Source organism: Poecilia formosa, unplaced genomic scaffold, assembly GCF_000485575.1.
Source record: "Poecilia formosa unplaced genomic scaffold, Poecilia_formosa-5.1.2 Scaffold15, whole genome shotgun sequence".
NCBI classification, from domain to species: domain Eukaryota; kingdom Metazoa; phylum Chordata; class Actinopteri; order Cyprinodontiformes; family Poeciliidae; genus Poecilia; species Poecilia formosa.
This window is the reverse complement of record NW_006799954.1, coordinates 2,454,681-2,470,951: the sequence shown is the minus strand read 5'-3', so window position 1 is coordinate 2,470,951 and position 16,271 is coordinate 2,454,681. Positions and strand designations below refer to the sequence as shown.

Genomic DNA, 16,271 nt, shown 5'->3' with positions numbered 1-16,271 from the left:
AACAAGGAATGCAGAAAAAAGATTGTTCCTTGTGTTCTGCATACTAATACTCTGTCAAATTATGCCCATAGTTTTTTTTTTTTTGTTTTTTTTATCATAGTATATAATGTAGCACTCTTCTTTCTGTATACTGCCCTTGTCTGTTTTCGAGACACTGAAGCTATTACCAACTTTAGATGATGTTCCAGCAGACGATACTGGTGAATGTTGGATGGCACCCTCACACTTGGAAATTCTTGTAAGATTTATATACTGTATGTTTGCTGGCTGGTGTAGATAATACCAAGCAATGCATGTGAGGATCCATCACTGTCAAATGCAGTGTCTCAGTGGTTCTTCTAGATAGCCGTTGTTCGTCTTTCGTTCCTTTTCTTTTCCCTCTTTTCTCCTTGGAGGCGTAAGTGTTACAGAAAGTAGGGTGGCATCACTCAGGTGAATTTGATTAAGCATTAGTTGGGATTAACTGCTATTTGCAAGGGGTGCATCCCGAATATCCTCATTCTGGAGTAGCTGTTAAATGAAACAAATAAACTACAAAAAGGTGCAATAATAATGTCATAGGGAAACAGTTTTTGACCTTTTTTGTATTAAACTTACAGACAATGAAATAAGCTAGAAAAAACGTTGCAACATTTTGAGGTATACATTTAAATATATTGAAAAGACAGGTTTTGATGACATGCAATATGAATCATAACAATTCAGAAATCCCTAAAAGTTAGTAACCCTGAGGCCAGCGTGTGGCGTAGCGGTAGAGCAGGCGCCCCATGCAGCTGTCCGGTGTTCGATTCCTGACCCTGGGACCTTCAATACATGTCTTCCCCCTTTCTCTCCCTGATCATTTCCTGTCCTAAATACTGCAAATAAAGGTCAGTAGTGCCTTAAAAAAACCTTCAAAAAAAGACCTTAACTCTGGATTGGTTCCTTTTCTTTTCACAAATGTGTCAATAAGTGGCCCCTAACATTAAGCTGTCAGGCAGTATGTTGGATCGGTGTTTGCAGCCTGGTTCATGGTCAAAATCAACTTTGCTTTACACAGTGAAAGCAGGTTTGACGCCACCACATCAGATCATTATACACGTTTGGTTTATGCAATGTGGCTCATTTTGGTGCAATGCAGCAAGGGACAATGGACTGTGTTGCATCATCCATGGCGCTAAATAATAACATGATGTAAAAGTGATGCAGATATGGAAAGAGTGCAAAAATAATATACTCAAGTAAAAGTACAGTTACTTTAAAAAAGCATATTTAAACAAGGAAAAGTACCAATTAGTTACTTTTTTAGAAGTTCTGCTGCTGTCTTTAAGATTCTCTTCAGCTGATCCTTTCCTCCATCTCAGCACCTTTTTTGCATCTTCCACTCCATCTATGAAGTTTCTCTGTTTTCCTTTTCTTCAGAACCTGGCAGTTCTGATCTTGATCCAATAGATCCTCTGTCCCTCCTATTTTATAGTTTTACATAACTGCCTCTGAACTAAGCACCTGACGGTCGGTTTTCAGCTTCAACTAATACAAATTATAATCATGAATACTATTTACATTTCTTCTTAAAATATTATTCTGAATGTTTACATGGCCATAGTTTTGAAGATAAATCAAACTGAGTTTACAGTTTGATTTAACTGTAAACTCAGTTTTGATAGAGGCGTTGCCTTTCTCATACTTATAGATAAACTAATCCCTTAGGTAGAGCCATGGATTTTCTTTTTCTCACAGGTTATCTTGAACTATATTTGATGGGTGTTTTTTTTTACCTCTGTCTTCTAATTGATGCAAAAATAATGATATCCTAATCAACACTGTTTTTCTGGTGTTTTTTTTATTGTCTTATTTTAATTTCCACTCTTTTAGAGATATGATTTCAGATCTAAAACAGTTTACTCAAAATAAACTCAAGTAAAAGTATAAACTTAAGGTTCAGAGTACAGACAAACTGTTCCTAATTACTGCAACACTAGTTACTTTCCAGCCCTGCAAATTTTTAGTAATGTTTTCACTTGAGCCATTTTGTACTTTTATTAGTTAAAGTGTGCAAAAACAGAAACCCACCTCTTTTATTAAGAGATGTTCATACTTTCATTATAACTGTAGGTTGGTTTGGATGAGTCATCTTTCCCTCGACTACAAGCTAATTTAATTCAAAATGTTAATGGTAACTTGTAAAGTGTGAAATGGTGTGACCTCATCTTATTTAATGGATATCTTCAACAATCACATTGTTGAGGAGTTTCTCTTAAAGTTCAACATCCAGAATAAAAAAAAAAAAAAATGAAATCAAGTTGTAGCAATTTATAGTGCCTAATAAATAAGTTTGGGATTCACATCCAGAAGAAGGAATTCATATCTCGTCTTTGTGATTTTATGTACACAGTTGCTGTTTCATTGTCAGTAAATATATGCATAAGCATGGTCTAATTGGATGTGATTAAGCACTGCTGTATGTAAATACACTTATAGGACGTGACAGTTCAGCAAAAACAATACTGTACCTGCTCTGCATTCAGCAGTAAGCAGACACAGCAGAAAAAGTCACTGCAGAGACAACCAATTTAGAAACTAGGAGCATATGAGTTACCGTCAAGGCAAGGCGTCTGTGTCATTCACTGTGTTTTGTACTGGTTAATGTCATCTTCTAAGATTAAGTCATTCCAACTGGGATCTGAATTCAAATCTCTTGTAAAGCTAATTTTGTCTCATAAACTTTTTTTTTTTTTTCCCCCTGTGGTTAATGATTACACTACTCTGCTCTAAAATGACAATCATCTTGTTAATAAAGCATAACTTTGTACGCAGGGGCTTTAGAAGACTATGGCAGGACATTACCCATAAACCGAAGCCCAGAGGATTCAAAAATATCAGCCCAGACAAGCATTCAAGGAACTTTCAGAAAGGGCGCGAGAGGAAAGCCGGACCCCTCAAAATCGTTATTCCATCCAGTGACTTTACCCTTGGAGAGATAAGTGGAGCAATGCAAGGCGACACACCCTAAATCTGCAGAGCATGCATCACTCAAAGATCTTACTGTGCTAGAATATTTACAATGTGTGCAAAGCTAGTGAGCACACCATGTTCTTCATAAAATCAAAATGTATATGTATTCATTGTCTAGCCATTAGTTTATGTTTCTCTGTAAAAGCTGGAGTAATTTAATTAATTAAAAACCAACAAGAGCCTCTTAATTGTAATATTTAGGAGTTTAAGATGAAACTAAAAATGATGACATTTTTCAAAATGTTGATAATCAAGAGTTTCATTGCATGTGGATCGTTTTTCTTAAAGAACATTCTCACTTTAATGTTTCTTCAGATTTAAAATGTATTGTATGACTGAGAATCCTGCAGATTAAATCTGTGCAATACATTTTCCAAAAACTAAGTATAAGAACATTTTTTTTAATTTTTTATACTTTATCCTTGACTCTTTTGTATGGAAGAAGAAAAAAATAGTGTGTTTCATATTATTTTGATCAATCCTGTAATCTTTTTTTTTTACACTCACTCTCACATTGGAGATGGAACGAGAAAACAGTGAATGAAAGTTTTCCTATTTTAAATCCAATGACTACATTCAGATTTCTCACCAGTTCTGGTGTCTTTGAGTGTTCAGTGTCAGACGAAAATAGTGTCCTACTTCAGTAACTCATCAGGCTGTTGTGTTAAATACATCCCGATGTTCTTGAAGGCTTCCAATGACTACAGTTTTCCATGCCTCATTTATCACCCACCCACATCGTTCAGCAACTCTTTAATACTGTGACCTTTTATCTTATATGGATGCCTCTGACGGAAGGGTGTAGTACTGTATTCACATACAAAAATAGCTAAATCTGCTCGTTTCTTCTTTTTCATTCAGTTAAATTCAATCCATCTCTGAAATTTTAAGTCAAACTTATATCAATACTTCCCTGTAGATCCCATAAATGCTTACACTTTTTAAACAGGTACAAGAAGCTAGGATTCTTTTTTTTTTTTTTTTACTAACCATTCAGTTGGAAGTGTGAGCTCAGAGAATGGTAAGAAGGGGATGAAATGCATGACTGCAACATGGGAAATTGTTATTGATTAGAGTATTCAAGTCTATCATTATACCTAGATAATTTCAATACTTACATTTTCTTTCTGTTTTCATTCTCTAAATCACCAAACACTCCCTGTCTTTCCCTCTCATCCCTCAGTTTTCTCTACAATGATGGACGTAATTAAGAATGAGCTCAATTTTAGTTAATGTCTGTTCCTTCCCAGCCAATTCAGTTTGTGCTTTGGTAACATTTCACTAGGAATTAGGACATAATAATAGTCCTTTGTTACTCCACCAGCTGTGGCGTGCTTTCATTCTGCTGCAGAGATGATGTTACTTAATAATAAAGTGGAAGAAAGTGTGTTAAAGCTAAAAATCGCTAATATTTGAGTGTTCATAGGGTTTGAAAATCAGATTAAAAAACTAGATATTTATCAGTGGTTATTAGAATTTGTAGCAACAAAATTGTTTTCTCAACATTTCAAATTGAGCTATTAACTTATTTTTTGTAAATACAAAAACTTTATACATTTTAAAAATGATACTAAACCTATCTGTACTATAAGATTTTATAATATTTCTCAACCCAGTCCTATTAATCCAAAAATAAGTAATCCATAGGTATTTTAAACCATTGGCTGATTAAACCTTAATAAAAAGGTTCTTCTAGTCTATGATGATATTTAAAGATCCCTCTATGCTTTTCCTGTGAATGAGTGCATGAGTGATGACACTTTTAATGTTTATTGCAATCATTTCTGGAACAATTTATTGCTCACCAAAAATTGGTTTCATTAAAGGCCTCCTTACTGCACACACTTAAGAGGTAAGACTGGTCCATGCTTTACCCTGAAGGATTTAATAGAATAATACTTCCATTCTTGGCTAAAACAACACATTAATTATCTGATAACAATGTCCTTGGATATGACACACATTTTGACATTTAAGAGGTAACACACACCTGGAGGACTGATTAGGATGATGAAGAACCTATGTGATCACTATCACTCACAGACACACCCACCTTATCCAACCATATCTGATTGCTACCATGAGAAATGCTTGAAAGAGCACCTGCAGATAGTAATCCAGCTGTGTAATAAATTGCTAAATATGATCGTTTTTTTAAGTAAAACAAATGTTAGCTCAAGAAAGGACATGTAACGCAAAATAAACTGATGTATGTACTTTCTTTTTAACTGTTTGCTCATTCAGTGTTTGCTTATCCACATATGAACATCAGTGAAATATATTATGAGATTCGTGTAGGAATGAAGAAAAATATACATTCCCACCTGCTGAGGTTCCCGCGGTGTGGTCTGTTTAACTCTCCTGGTAGATGCGGTGGTGGTGGTGATTTCCATGATGGATGTGGATGTTTCCGAGCGGTTGGCTGTGGTGCTCGACTGAGGCGTGATAGAGGAGGGAGACTCCCCAACCAGCCGAACGCTGCCCTGGATCTTTATATTGGGATCGCCCTCGGCGGCCATGTTGAACACCTTTAGGCCATTGTAGTAGAGACCTGAGAGCTGGCCCTGAAAGGATCGACTCCGATCTCGCTCCCAGCCCCCAATTTGTATAGTAGTTTGGCTGTTGAAGATTGTAAGCTGTCGCCCTGCAGAAAAAGAATGTTACATACATACAGGAACGCTAAACTGTGGACTCAACCACTTTCACTAAAACAGGAGATACAAGGACAGAAAGACAGATTATTTGCCCAGTGGCTAATGGGACCAATAAATTACAAGGTATCTTGACAAACCCTGGTAATTTATTGTAGTTATAATAATGAGATGACAATAAAAAGGGTGAGTAAAGTAAAAGCTGAACGTGAAAAATAAATAAAAAATTAAAGCTTTGCTAAAAGGAAATTCTACCAGTAATATATGATAATAATAATAATAATAATAATAATAATAATAATAATATTTAAATGCTATAGGTATGCTATTAATATATTCGTAAGATTTTTTAATAAAATAATTCACCAAAGCAGGAACTATCTTAAAAATGCAAAATTAATATATTTTTTTCAATGAAAATATAAATAAAAATGCATATATGTTGTTGTTCTATTGTCGTGCTATCTGACAGTTGTTTTTTTTGATTCGACATCCAAAAAGAAAACAAAATAAAACAGAGTGGAACAGACAGTGAGAGTAGACTTTTTTTGTATCTAGACTCAAAAAAAAGAAAAAAAGAAAAAGAAAAAAATAAACAATAAGACCCTGCACTTTTACTTCTGACCCTTTTAGCAAAAGCAAAACAGGGGGGAAAAATTAAACAGTTGTTGAGATTACAAAAAAGATAAAATATGAAATAAACTGCATACAAACAGGAGGAATAAACACCAAAAGAAAATAATAAAAATGATAGGGCTAATAATATTTTTAGCTCACAATATGAATTAGTTATTGAACTATGAAAACACAGCATGCACTCAGTTTATTTTATATTACAGTTTCTTTATCTCAATGACTATACATGTTTACAATAGCTGTTAAAGGGACTCAAAATTCTAATGCCAATTGATATTGCATACTATTTATCATTGCTAGCATTTTATCTGAATATATCAAACAACACTAAGTAATACCCTGTAATCTAAATATAATAAAAGTGTTTCAAATAACACTTAAACACCTGTGAATAGCTAAACTACAACTTTTAGAACTATCAGTTATATTTACAGCAAAAACACTACAGTACTTTATAGACATTTTTTATGAGCTTGGATACATTTAAATTCATATTTACAGTCCCTTTAACCATAAAGAAACACTTATTAAAAGAGCTGACATGTGTAAAGTAAATACATTATTATAAAAACACTACCAACTAAATTTAACTGTTCAAAACATTTAAATTTTTTACGTTTTACTGAACATTTGCTTTTTTAGGTTTATTATTTACAAAATGGTGCTACAACTTGGTTAAGATCAGTTTATTTTATTTGAAGTTTTAATCAGTGATTTTACCTTTGTCGAGTAGCCATTCGTCAACTACTCGACCGAGTCGGTATGGGATTCGCTGTCTAGCAAGCGCCAGGCGTTCGTTATCAATGTTGCCTTTAAAGTTTAAAGAGACATTTCATTGGTTAAAATCTGTAAGGTCAAAGGTTAGACGTTCATACTTAAAGCTGGAGTTAAAGACTGCACAAAGTTAATTTAATATTTATTTATAAATTTAAAACACAGTATTTACTAAAACATAATTTGAACAAACTGTACTCTTTTTTATTTTATTTTAGCCAACAAATTAGATTTAGTTTATCAAAAATAAGTGAACTATCATGGAACCGTTTCATTTTAATTAATAAAGCTATGTTATTAAACAACCAAAAGCACAAATTTAAAAAATGACCATTACCAAAAACTTCCCTTAAAATTTGTATTTCCTTCTGCATCTTTTTATATGACTTTTTGGCCAGCTACACCAAAGAATCATCATTTAATTTTATTATTATGTAAATCTTTTATAGTTATATTAACTTTAACAAATGTACCCCCCATTTAACAATAGCCTAATTGACAATAAATATTAAGATGTTTGCAATAGTACAATTAAAACAGATTACACCTGGTCAGAAGACAATGTCAATGTAAGTTCATACACAGTTAACCCTGTAATAAAATGGCTTTGACAAAAGCTACAACTGGTAAAGTTTTGAGTTTAATTGGGTTACTTATGTCAGCTAGGAAAATCTTTTTTAAAACATATCCCAAATAAATTATATAAGAGCAGAAGTCCATCTGCACTCCAACATTGGAGGGACATGTTGGCTTTAATGAAGGAAAACTCTGCATCACCCTTTTGTCAAGGCCAATAACCTCTCAAAAACAGAAAACTCTCAGCAAAGTGGCACTGTCTCTGAGAGCTTTTCCCCTGGTATTGTCTGCTGAGATTGAATTCAGTCAGCTCTATTCTTCTGGCAGATTGACAATGTTTGTCCCATCAACTATATTAATTCAGTTCTGGCCGATAAAGGATCCTGTAGCTAACAATGAGTCAGCGGAGAATGGCCTCAGAGAGGGAAAAAAATGGCAAAGAAATGAACAGAGGAGGCTAACCTTGTAACAGATGCACGTTTGATCAGATGAAAGGTTTTGGAGGTAAGGCGGCGCATAAAAAGACATTTTTAATCACATCAGCTTGAATTACTGCTGAGGATCAGCCACACAGAGAAAGGATTTAAGGCTTGTGTGTGCAGCTCATGGTGTTTGGATGCAGTTGACTGTGCCAAGTTGAAACACAATGGTCTGTGAGTGAGATTTAGTTGAGCACTTTCACCTCAGCAACGATTCAGAAAGATTTGTTCTGCACTCTGAAAGCCACACAAGAATTTAGGGTGTTTTATTTTTACTTCATTAGCTAATGTGAGAGCAACATTGCTAAACAATGCCCATTTTTTCCCGTTGGTAAAAAATAAACATGGATGAAGCCAAGTGAGCCTGCCATGAAAAAACTCATTTAGTCCATTTTTAGTCTGTTCTTTCAGCATAATTAAATTTCCTTAACTATCATTCTTGTTACAGAAGGTGTTTGAATGAGAAACACAGTGATTATGCATTTCACTTGCTTTTATATCTAGACCGCAGACAATACATACATCTATTTTACTTATTTATAAACACTGAGAAGTAATGGGTCCTCGCCTAAGATAAGGTGAAACTCTAAGGTAAAAATATAGTCATTGGTTCAGAAATCATTATATTTGAGCAATTATTGGTGCTGGTCATTTTCTCTCTTTGACATTCAAGTTTTGGTCTTCCAAATGTCTTTTTGTAAAACTTAGGGATATTTTTTAAGCATCCAGCAGTCTAGCAAGGAGGAGCATGGAAAATGTCATGTTGGGACAGTATAGGGGCAGTGCCGTCAGACTGTCAATTTCCAAAACGACATAAAAAAATGGATAAAAGTGCACACAGGGTCACTACCGCGACAAGAGCAAAAACTTGTGGGGTCAAAATAAAATTGTCTCTTAAAACTGTGGGATTTAAGGCATTTCTTAATAATATACGCAGGTTTACTGAAACAAAATAATTTTGTTTTACTACAGTGAATAATCTCACAGTCAACTGGACCCAAAAATGGATCAGAAGTACCATTATTGGAAATCATATACAAGTGGCCTGAAATAAACGTAGAATTTAGGTATTTTTGTTATATCAATCTGTATCATTCCTTAAAATACTTTACTAAGACAAATAAAGTTCAAATTGACAGGGTAGCAAATTGACTCAGAGCCTTAAGGAATTGATAAACAAAATAGCTTCTGCAAAGGAAAGAAGCCCAAAGGACCGACTGAACATTAAAGTAGTTTTTAAAAATATTTACGAGGCAGTATGAAATTATCAATCAGTTGTTGAGTTGATGTTTTATTTTAACAGTATGAATGCAAACCGTGATGAAACACATCCTGCAAATGTTTGTTCCCAGAGGGATTTAACATCACATGAATTAAGTTTAAAGAATAACAATGGTTGTGATTTTCAATCTAAACACAACCAAGAGGGAACATTTCATTTTGACGCATATTTAATAAAATGCAAGCCTTTCTATATTCTTGAAGTAACACAGACTTCATCCATTTACATTACATTCCTATTAAGTCATTTTGCATTATATAAAGAATTGTCTTTAAATTCAACACCACACAGTTTGAAAGAGCTCCTATTAAATTTCCTTCACTCACTAAAGTGTGGTAAATGGTTTCCCAAAGAGTTTTCAGCACAGATTATAGCTTGCACGATCCAACATGGGTAAATAGTGCATTTGTTGGGGACAAATGTTTACGCAGCCAAACACAGCTGTGCCTCTCGGCATTTTCAATGAGACAAAATGATGAATAATCCTTGATTGCTGTTAGAATGGAACATTCATGGGATTTGTTAATTCCTGTCACCTCCATTTGCCAGTCATGGGGTGTTAGTTATGTCACCTCTCCATTTCCTGCCACTGCATCACCTCATCTGAGGAGAGGTCAGGAGCAGATTGGTGCTTCGGAGAAATGCTAGCCTACAGCTGATGAAAGGACAGTGAGGACATATAAATTTAGAGTCGGGAGGAGACACGTTGAATTTCAAAACATTTTCCCTGATACTTTTCATCATTAGTCAGTGTAAATTTGGGAATACAAATGGTGGTTTTATTTGTTAAAGTAGTTAAAATAAAAAAAAATAAAAAACAGGTTATCGGTGCAGCTACAATGTGCAAATAAAATTATGAAGCAAAGATTACAAGTTTCCTTTTTTTAATTAGGAATGTAAGACACTAATGGAAAAACCTTTGGAGGCTGCCAGGTGCATGTAGGCAAATGCTCTATACAGTTAACACGCATACTCACGCTCAGACAAAGCTTGCTTATTGTGCCAGAATCCTTCACATCGGAGCAAAAATATGCACCAATTTTAAAGAGCTTATCTTTCTGGCTCTGCATCCAATGGCAAGCTCAGTCTATCTCTGTACTGAGGTTAATTAAGTGTGGATATAATCAAGGTCTGATCATGTATTGATCCTCACTGCAGAACCATGGGGTGTTAAACAATGCTATCCCCAGGGCTTTGTTGCAGCCCATTCATCGTGCCTGCAAGCGGAGCCTGTGACTGCTGTTAAGAGGTGATTTGGTTTGGTGTGGGACAGCCTGTCTTATCTCCACTGCCAGGCAGCAGCGATTCAGCTGAGCTGTCCCACCCGACCCACCATGCCCTTACCCACTTGTTTCTTTTTTTTTTTTTTTTTTTCGTTAATGGAGTGGTCAGATAAGACAGCAACTTTATCTCATAACAAGCCCTCAGATTCCCACCACGTAAAACGGACAAATATTCCAACACTCGGATTGTTTGCGAGATGATGAGATGACGTTAACGGGGGCAATTAAATAGGAGAAACCTACACAAATCTCTAAATTGTTGTTTTTTTCTGAGCTGGGGTAACATAAGATCTATTGGATGGATGCTGGCTAATCTGGAGCCTTTTGTTGGTGCTAAATTAAAAGCTAATATTCAAGGTTTTTTTTAAAAAACCTGGAATGCATTTTTTCCACTTTTAGTTAAAAATACCAAGGCAGTGTGCTCACACCTGAACATGACAATTCTAAGCTACACGGATATTTAAAACCAACTATTAGGATTATGAAAGATTTGCTCTCATTGTGGCTCCCAGAAAATTTTCATAAGGGTGCCAAACTAAGCTATAGTAAAGATTTTAGGAGGACACAGCTAAAAAAAGAAGAAAAAAAAAGATAAGTCATCCCCCTATTTTACACCCTTCCATTGTCTGACTGCGATAGCCGCTGAACACTTCTTAAGCATGCTGTGTGATGACTCCTATGACAAAAGGGAAAGGCTGACTTTTCAGACCAAGGAAGAAAATGAGCAGAGATAGGCGAGAGTTTTGATGAATAAATCTCACACCCCTTATGTCGGAGCAGACACCAGACCACACTGTTGAAAAACAGTGGGTGGGATCGACATGGGGGGTGGCCAGACAAAGGTAAAAAGGGCAGAAAAAAGAAGAACGAAGTGCGAGCTAAGGAGAGGAAGAGACAGAGAGCACTGTAAGTGCACCGAGCTCTGATAACAGTAAAAGAATGAGGCCAGGGACTTCTCCATTATCTTTGTGTGCAGTGCGTGTTCATTGGATGCTTCGACAGGACACTGCATTGTACCCTCTGGGTTTGGCAGCACAATTGTGATGGTATTACTTCCACGGCCAAGGCTCAGGAGAAGCAACTGATTTTTTTTTTCTTTGCTGCACAACCCTATTATGTACAGAAAAAAAAAAGATCGACCTAAGCTACAACAAACAGGAGACTACTTACGTGTCTAAATGCACAGCCAGCATTTCAGATTCTCATAATTGTCCTAAAGACTTAATGGCCTTTAAGCATTCAGTATGAGACTTTTTAATGAGGTTATGAGGGCAGTATAGTTGTGGGTCTGTTGAAGCAATTATTTCCTTGCTTTTAGAGTGATATTACATCAGCCCTAAGTTCAAACTCCTCGTCTCTCCTTCTCACTTTCTAGCCATCGTTTTTATCTTTCTTGTCCACTTTTATTATAATCACTGTTGATCCGTGAGTGGCCTAAGAAGGACGAAGGGTTGCTATTATGAGTATGGCAGAGGAATGCATGGATGCTAATCAAACAACAGGCGAGCTGAGAGAATAATGACTTTGTTTGCTGGGGAAGGGGGGATGACCACGCTGTAATTGTGATTAGATGTAATTAGTTTGCTACAGGCCTAATAAGGTAGCTGAACTTGGCATTGTCACTGAAGTGTGATTGGTGGGGGTGAGGTTGATCATTTTGTCCATCACTTGCCATGAGAGGATTTATGCACATAGTGTCCACCCTTCAGAATGCTGTGAAGAGAATTTAAATTAGTCAAATGTTGGGCAGACGAGCTGTGACAGGTTTGTAAGCAAGTTTGATGGTCGCTGTCTTTTTTTTTTTTGTCAACATTTACCTGCTTTTACCTTTAAATCAGTAGAATTACAGCTGCAATTGACAGCCGGGAGACAGGAGTGATGTTCTGTGAATTTATTAGTAATAGTTACTTTATCTGTATTAGACTGGCGCCATATCGGATGCAATTTATAGAAAAATGAAGAAATCCTCAAGTGTGGGGAGGCTAATAGTAGACTTCAATTATAGTTTGCTTATTACATGTTTATAATGATGGACTACAACACTATGTTAGTAAATATTAAATTCTACCCTGGATATTACAAACATGTTTCTAAATTTTATGTGGACAGACTCTTTCAAATATCAATCAACAATGTCATAATATTTACCCAATCTTGGTTGGTGGCAACCAGGTGAAGATTAATGGTATCAAAATGTAAAAGAATAAGATTCTTAGCATGCATAAAGCAGTGCTCAGCTAAGAGTTTGAAACATATTTCGAAAACAATTGTAGCTCAGTTGTTTTGGAAGCATTTATCTTTTCAATTGACTAAAATAATTCACTGAGCGGGATAGAATAGTTCCAGTGTTGTGGTTTGAAGCACAGAGAAAAAAAATACAAAAACCTTTTGCATGGATGAGAGATATTATCATAGGAAATAATTTGACTTTTACAAAAAAAACAAAAAACAAAAAAAAAAATCAATTCCCTTGTTCTGTCCTCAACTCAACAGTCCAATTCAAATCCAGCAGAAGCGGAGCCAACCCTTTCACTTTGCAAGAGGCTGTCATTTGTGGGGCATCATCAAAAATAGTCTGTTTAAAAATTCAGAGTTTGATAACGTTCACTTGATTAAATCAGCTGAAATCAGGAGTTCTGTCTGTCAGCGTTTCACTGCTCCACGGATTTAACTGTTCAACAAACTTTTACTACTGTTTTAAACAATTAAATAAACTATAGGAAGCTAAATTAAACTTAAATTATTTTGACTTTAATATCAATGTAATCTGTTTTCTGTACTCTCTTAAATCTGTTACGGTTTTAAAATAATGCAATTGCACTCTTGACAGGTCACAAGCACATTTTAGGGTTTAGATGCATGCATGCACTGGCATTCAGTTCCAGTTGAGAGTCATTTTTAGCCTAACATGCTTGTTTTTGGACCTGCGTGAGGAAGGTGGTTTACCCAGAGGGAATCTATGCATAGGGAGAATGTGCAATCTCCTCTCAAAATGATCCCAGTCAAGATTTAAACTGGCAACCTTCTAGCTGTGAGGCAACAGCGCTAACCACAGGAGCCACCTTACAGCACGCATGTTTAAAAGCAGAGATGGGAGCACGGCCGCGTTTAAATTTGCTTCACATCCTGTCACGACCATGTCAAAAGCTTTCCGTTTCGCTTTTCCACCTCAGGCAATCTGTGAGGTTTGGGTTGCAGTCATACGACCATCTATCATTTAGATGAATGCACAATTCTCCGCAGAAAGGTCACACTAAAGGTTATGAAGACAAGAAAGAGACGGGTTCTTTTGTCTGTGTTTTGTGGCGTACACATGTTATGGTTTCTCACAGCTTAACAAATGTGATTGTGCAACTTTTGCTTTTCTGGAACAATAGCTTGTACCTACAGCGGAACTCAGATTTGGATTTGCATCTGTCACTTTGACATGTCTTTGGCACTCTGTAGCTTTTGTCAAAGCCTTACAGCAGGTAAAGAAGTTAAGAGTTTCAACAACACAAACAATAGCATTGAAATTTGAATAACTGACATTTTAAGACTTTACAGAAACACACCAGTGTTGCTGAATTTTAGTGGTTCGCCAGTAGACTGCTGCATATTTTTCACCTTAAAAATAGTGGCACAAAGTTGCCTTTCCTGAAAAACATGGCACATTTCTAAAAGGTTGAGTTGTCGACTGTTGGGAACAGCATTTCTACTACTTTAAGCCTACTTTTCTTTTTCCAGTTACTTCCCAGCCATTACACAGGGCTGCAATTACTGCATTCATCTTCTGCTGTCATGTAAAGTGTGTTTATAAAAAGCGCTACACAAATGAAATTATTAGCAGCACTAATGACTAAGAAAATTAACACGGCTTGGTTTTTGCGTGGGTAATTGTGGTTTATGCTGTCAAAATGATGAATGTAAAAGTGCATTTCTATGCTTAAACTAGCTGTTAAAGGTAGCCAATCATCAACATGGTGTTTAATTCTCCGTAAGCACTACATCTACTTTGACTGTTATTATAGGCTTGTCCAACACAATGCCATTCATCAATTAATAAATCAATCAACAATATTGATGAAGAAATAAATATATTAAACGGCACACGGTTACAATAAAAGTGGCAATTTGTCAGGGAATAGTCTATTGATCTAAGCCCCTTAGAGAGTAGACTGGAGGTGGATTGAAAGAGCATCACACAGACATACAGATAGTGTGGCTGACTGTCCTTTGAGACCATCTATTACTTAAGGCTTTTAAATAGGAAAGTGCAACTTCAGCTTTGACTCATTTTGTAAAGTTATTTAACAGCCTTATCTTGGCCATTATCTAGTATTAAAACTCAGCAACACTGGTGGGATTCCTAACAGCTGCTGGAAACAGAAACATAAATAGCAATTAAAGCCCATGCCAGGTTAACATAAAGACATCCTCACAGATAAGACTTTAATAGCTGGCTTGATAACATCTAGGTCATTTTGTCTCCTATAGGCAGCAGCAGATGCAATTGTAGGCAAAGCGTTGGGACTCACCTGTGGGGTAGCGCTCAATGACTGGCAGGTCATCCACCTGCAGAGTGGCATTACCCCCACTCCTTGTAAACTTCACTATATGGTACTTTCCATCATTTACAAACTTTGATGTCTCCTCGATGTTTATGTCATCTGTTCCCACATTAAATACTACAGCAATGTTTCCTTTTTCCTGGAAGGAGAAGAGCACAGACAACAAGGCCTTTTAAGCAATGATGTATGTGTCACCGTGCACAAAGATGTTACGAACTATATATCAAAGCGGATTTTTGTATAAAACAGCTTGTAATTTGTGAAACATTGTTATAAATTATTACATACAGAAACAGTTGGGGATGTTGAGCTTCCCATAACATATAATTGTAAATTTTTTTGTCTCAGGAGATGCAAGTATAGTTACACTGTGAAAGGTTGAAAGTGAACTGATGTTGGAGACAACATAATGCTTTTATGCCAAAACACATTGCATCTATGAGTGATTCATTTGTTTCCTGTCTGACAAGAACTGCATTGCTTTTAGAGCTTTTAGAGCATTTTATAATTTAGATGGGTTTGTGGAAAGTTTTATTTTGTTTACTGCTAACTGTGATCCCATTGTTTCAAAAAGTCTCCACTTGAAGTGTCATATATAGCACCTTGTTCTCTGTGTGAATAGCATTTATCACAATTTGTTTTTCCATTGCATGATGTTATCCAAGTGTGTGTGTGTGTGTGTGTGTGTGTGTGTGTGTGTGTGTATGTCAAACTGAGTTTTCTGTTAAAGGTACAAAAAAAATGCATTTTTTTGAAGGAGTATTATACACCAGTACCATATTTATTCCCACCTAAAATAACTAAAATTACAAATAGATGTACCACATCAGGTGAACATTACTAGAACATCATTGTTGATAGCTTTGAAGATTTGTTTTTAACACTAGGTTTCACGTTTCCATGTCTTGACTGTTGATGTAAGACTGAATACTGTGGAAATTTTAAATCGTTGTCTGACTCATTCAGAAAAGTCTGTGGCTTATGAGTCTGGGAAGGGGTCTGATCTCAAAAGAATTTGAAATCATTCATTGCAAAGTACTGAAATG

The 16,271-nt window shown here is 35.9% G+C and overlaps 1 protein-coding gene across 24 annotated transcripts in view; it reads right to left on the bottom strand.

Annotated features, from left to right (window-relative positions):
- The window catches only part of LOC103134101 (neurexin-1a), a 277,111-nt gene that overhangs the window by 32,863 nt on the left and 227,977 nt on the right, over positions 1-16,271 (bottom strand). For 20 of the 24 annotated variants that reach the window (XM_007546203.2, XM_007546201.2, XM_016668481.1 and 17 more), the window contains 3 exons: positions 15,193-15,364; positions 7,002-7,091; positions 5,319-5,638 (listed from right to left, as the gene is read on the bottom strand). In XM_007546203.2, the coding sequence (XP_007546265.1) occupies positions 5,319-5,638; positions 7,002-7,091; positions 15,193-15,364 (582 nt within the window). The remainder of the gene's footprint in view (positions 1-5,318; positions 5,639-7,001; positions 7,092-15,192; positions 15,365-16,271) is intronic. The other 4 variants (XM_007546209.2, XM_007546208.2, XM_016668488.1 and 1 more) reach the window with 1 other exon arrangement.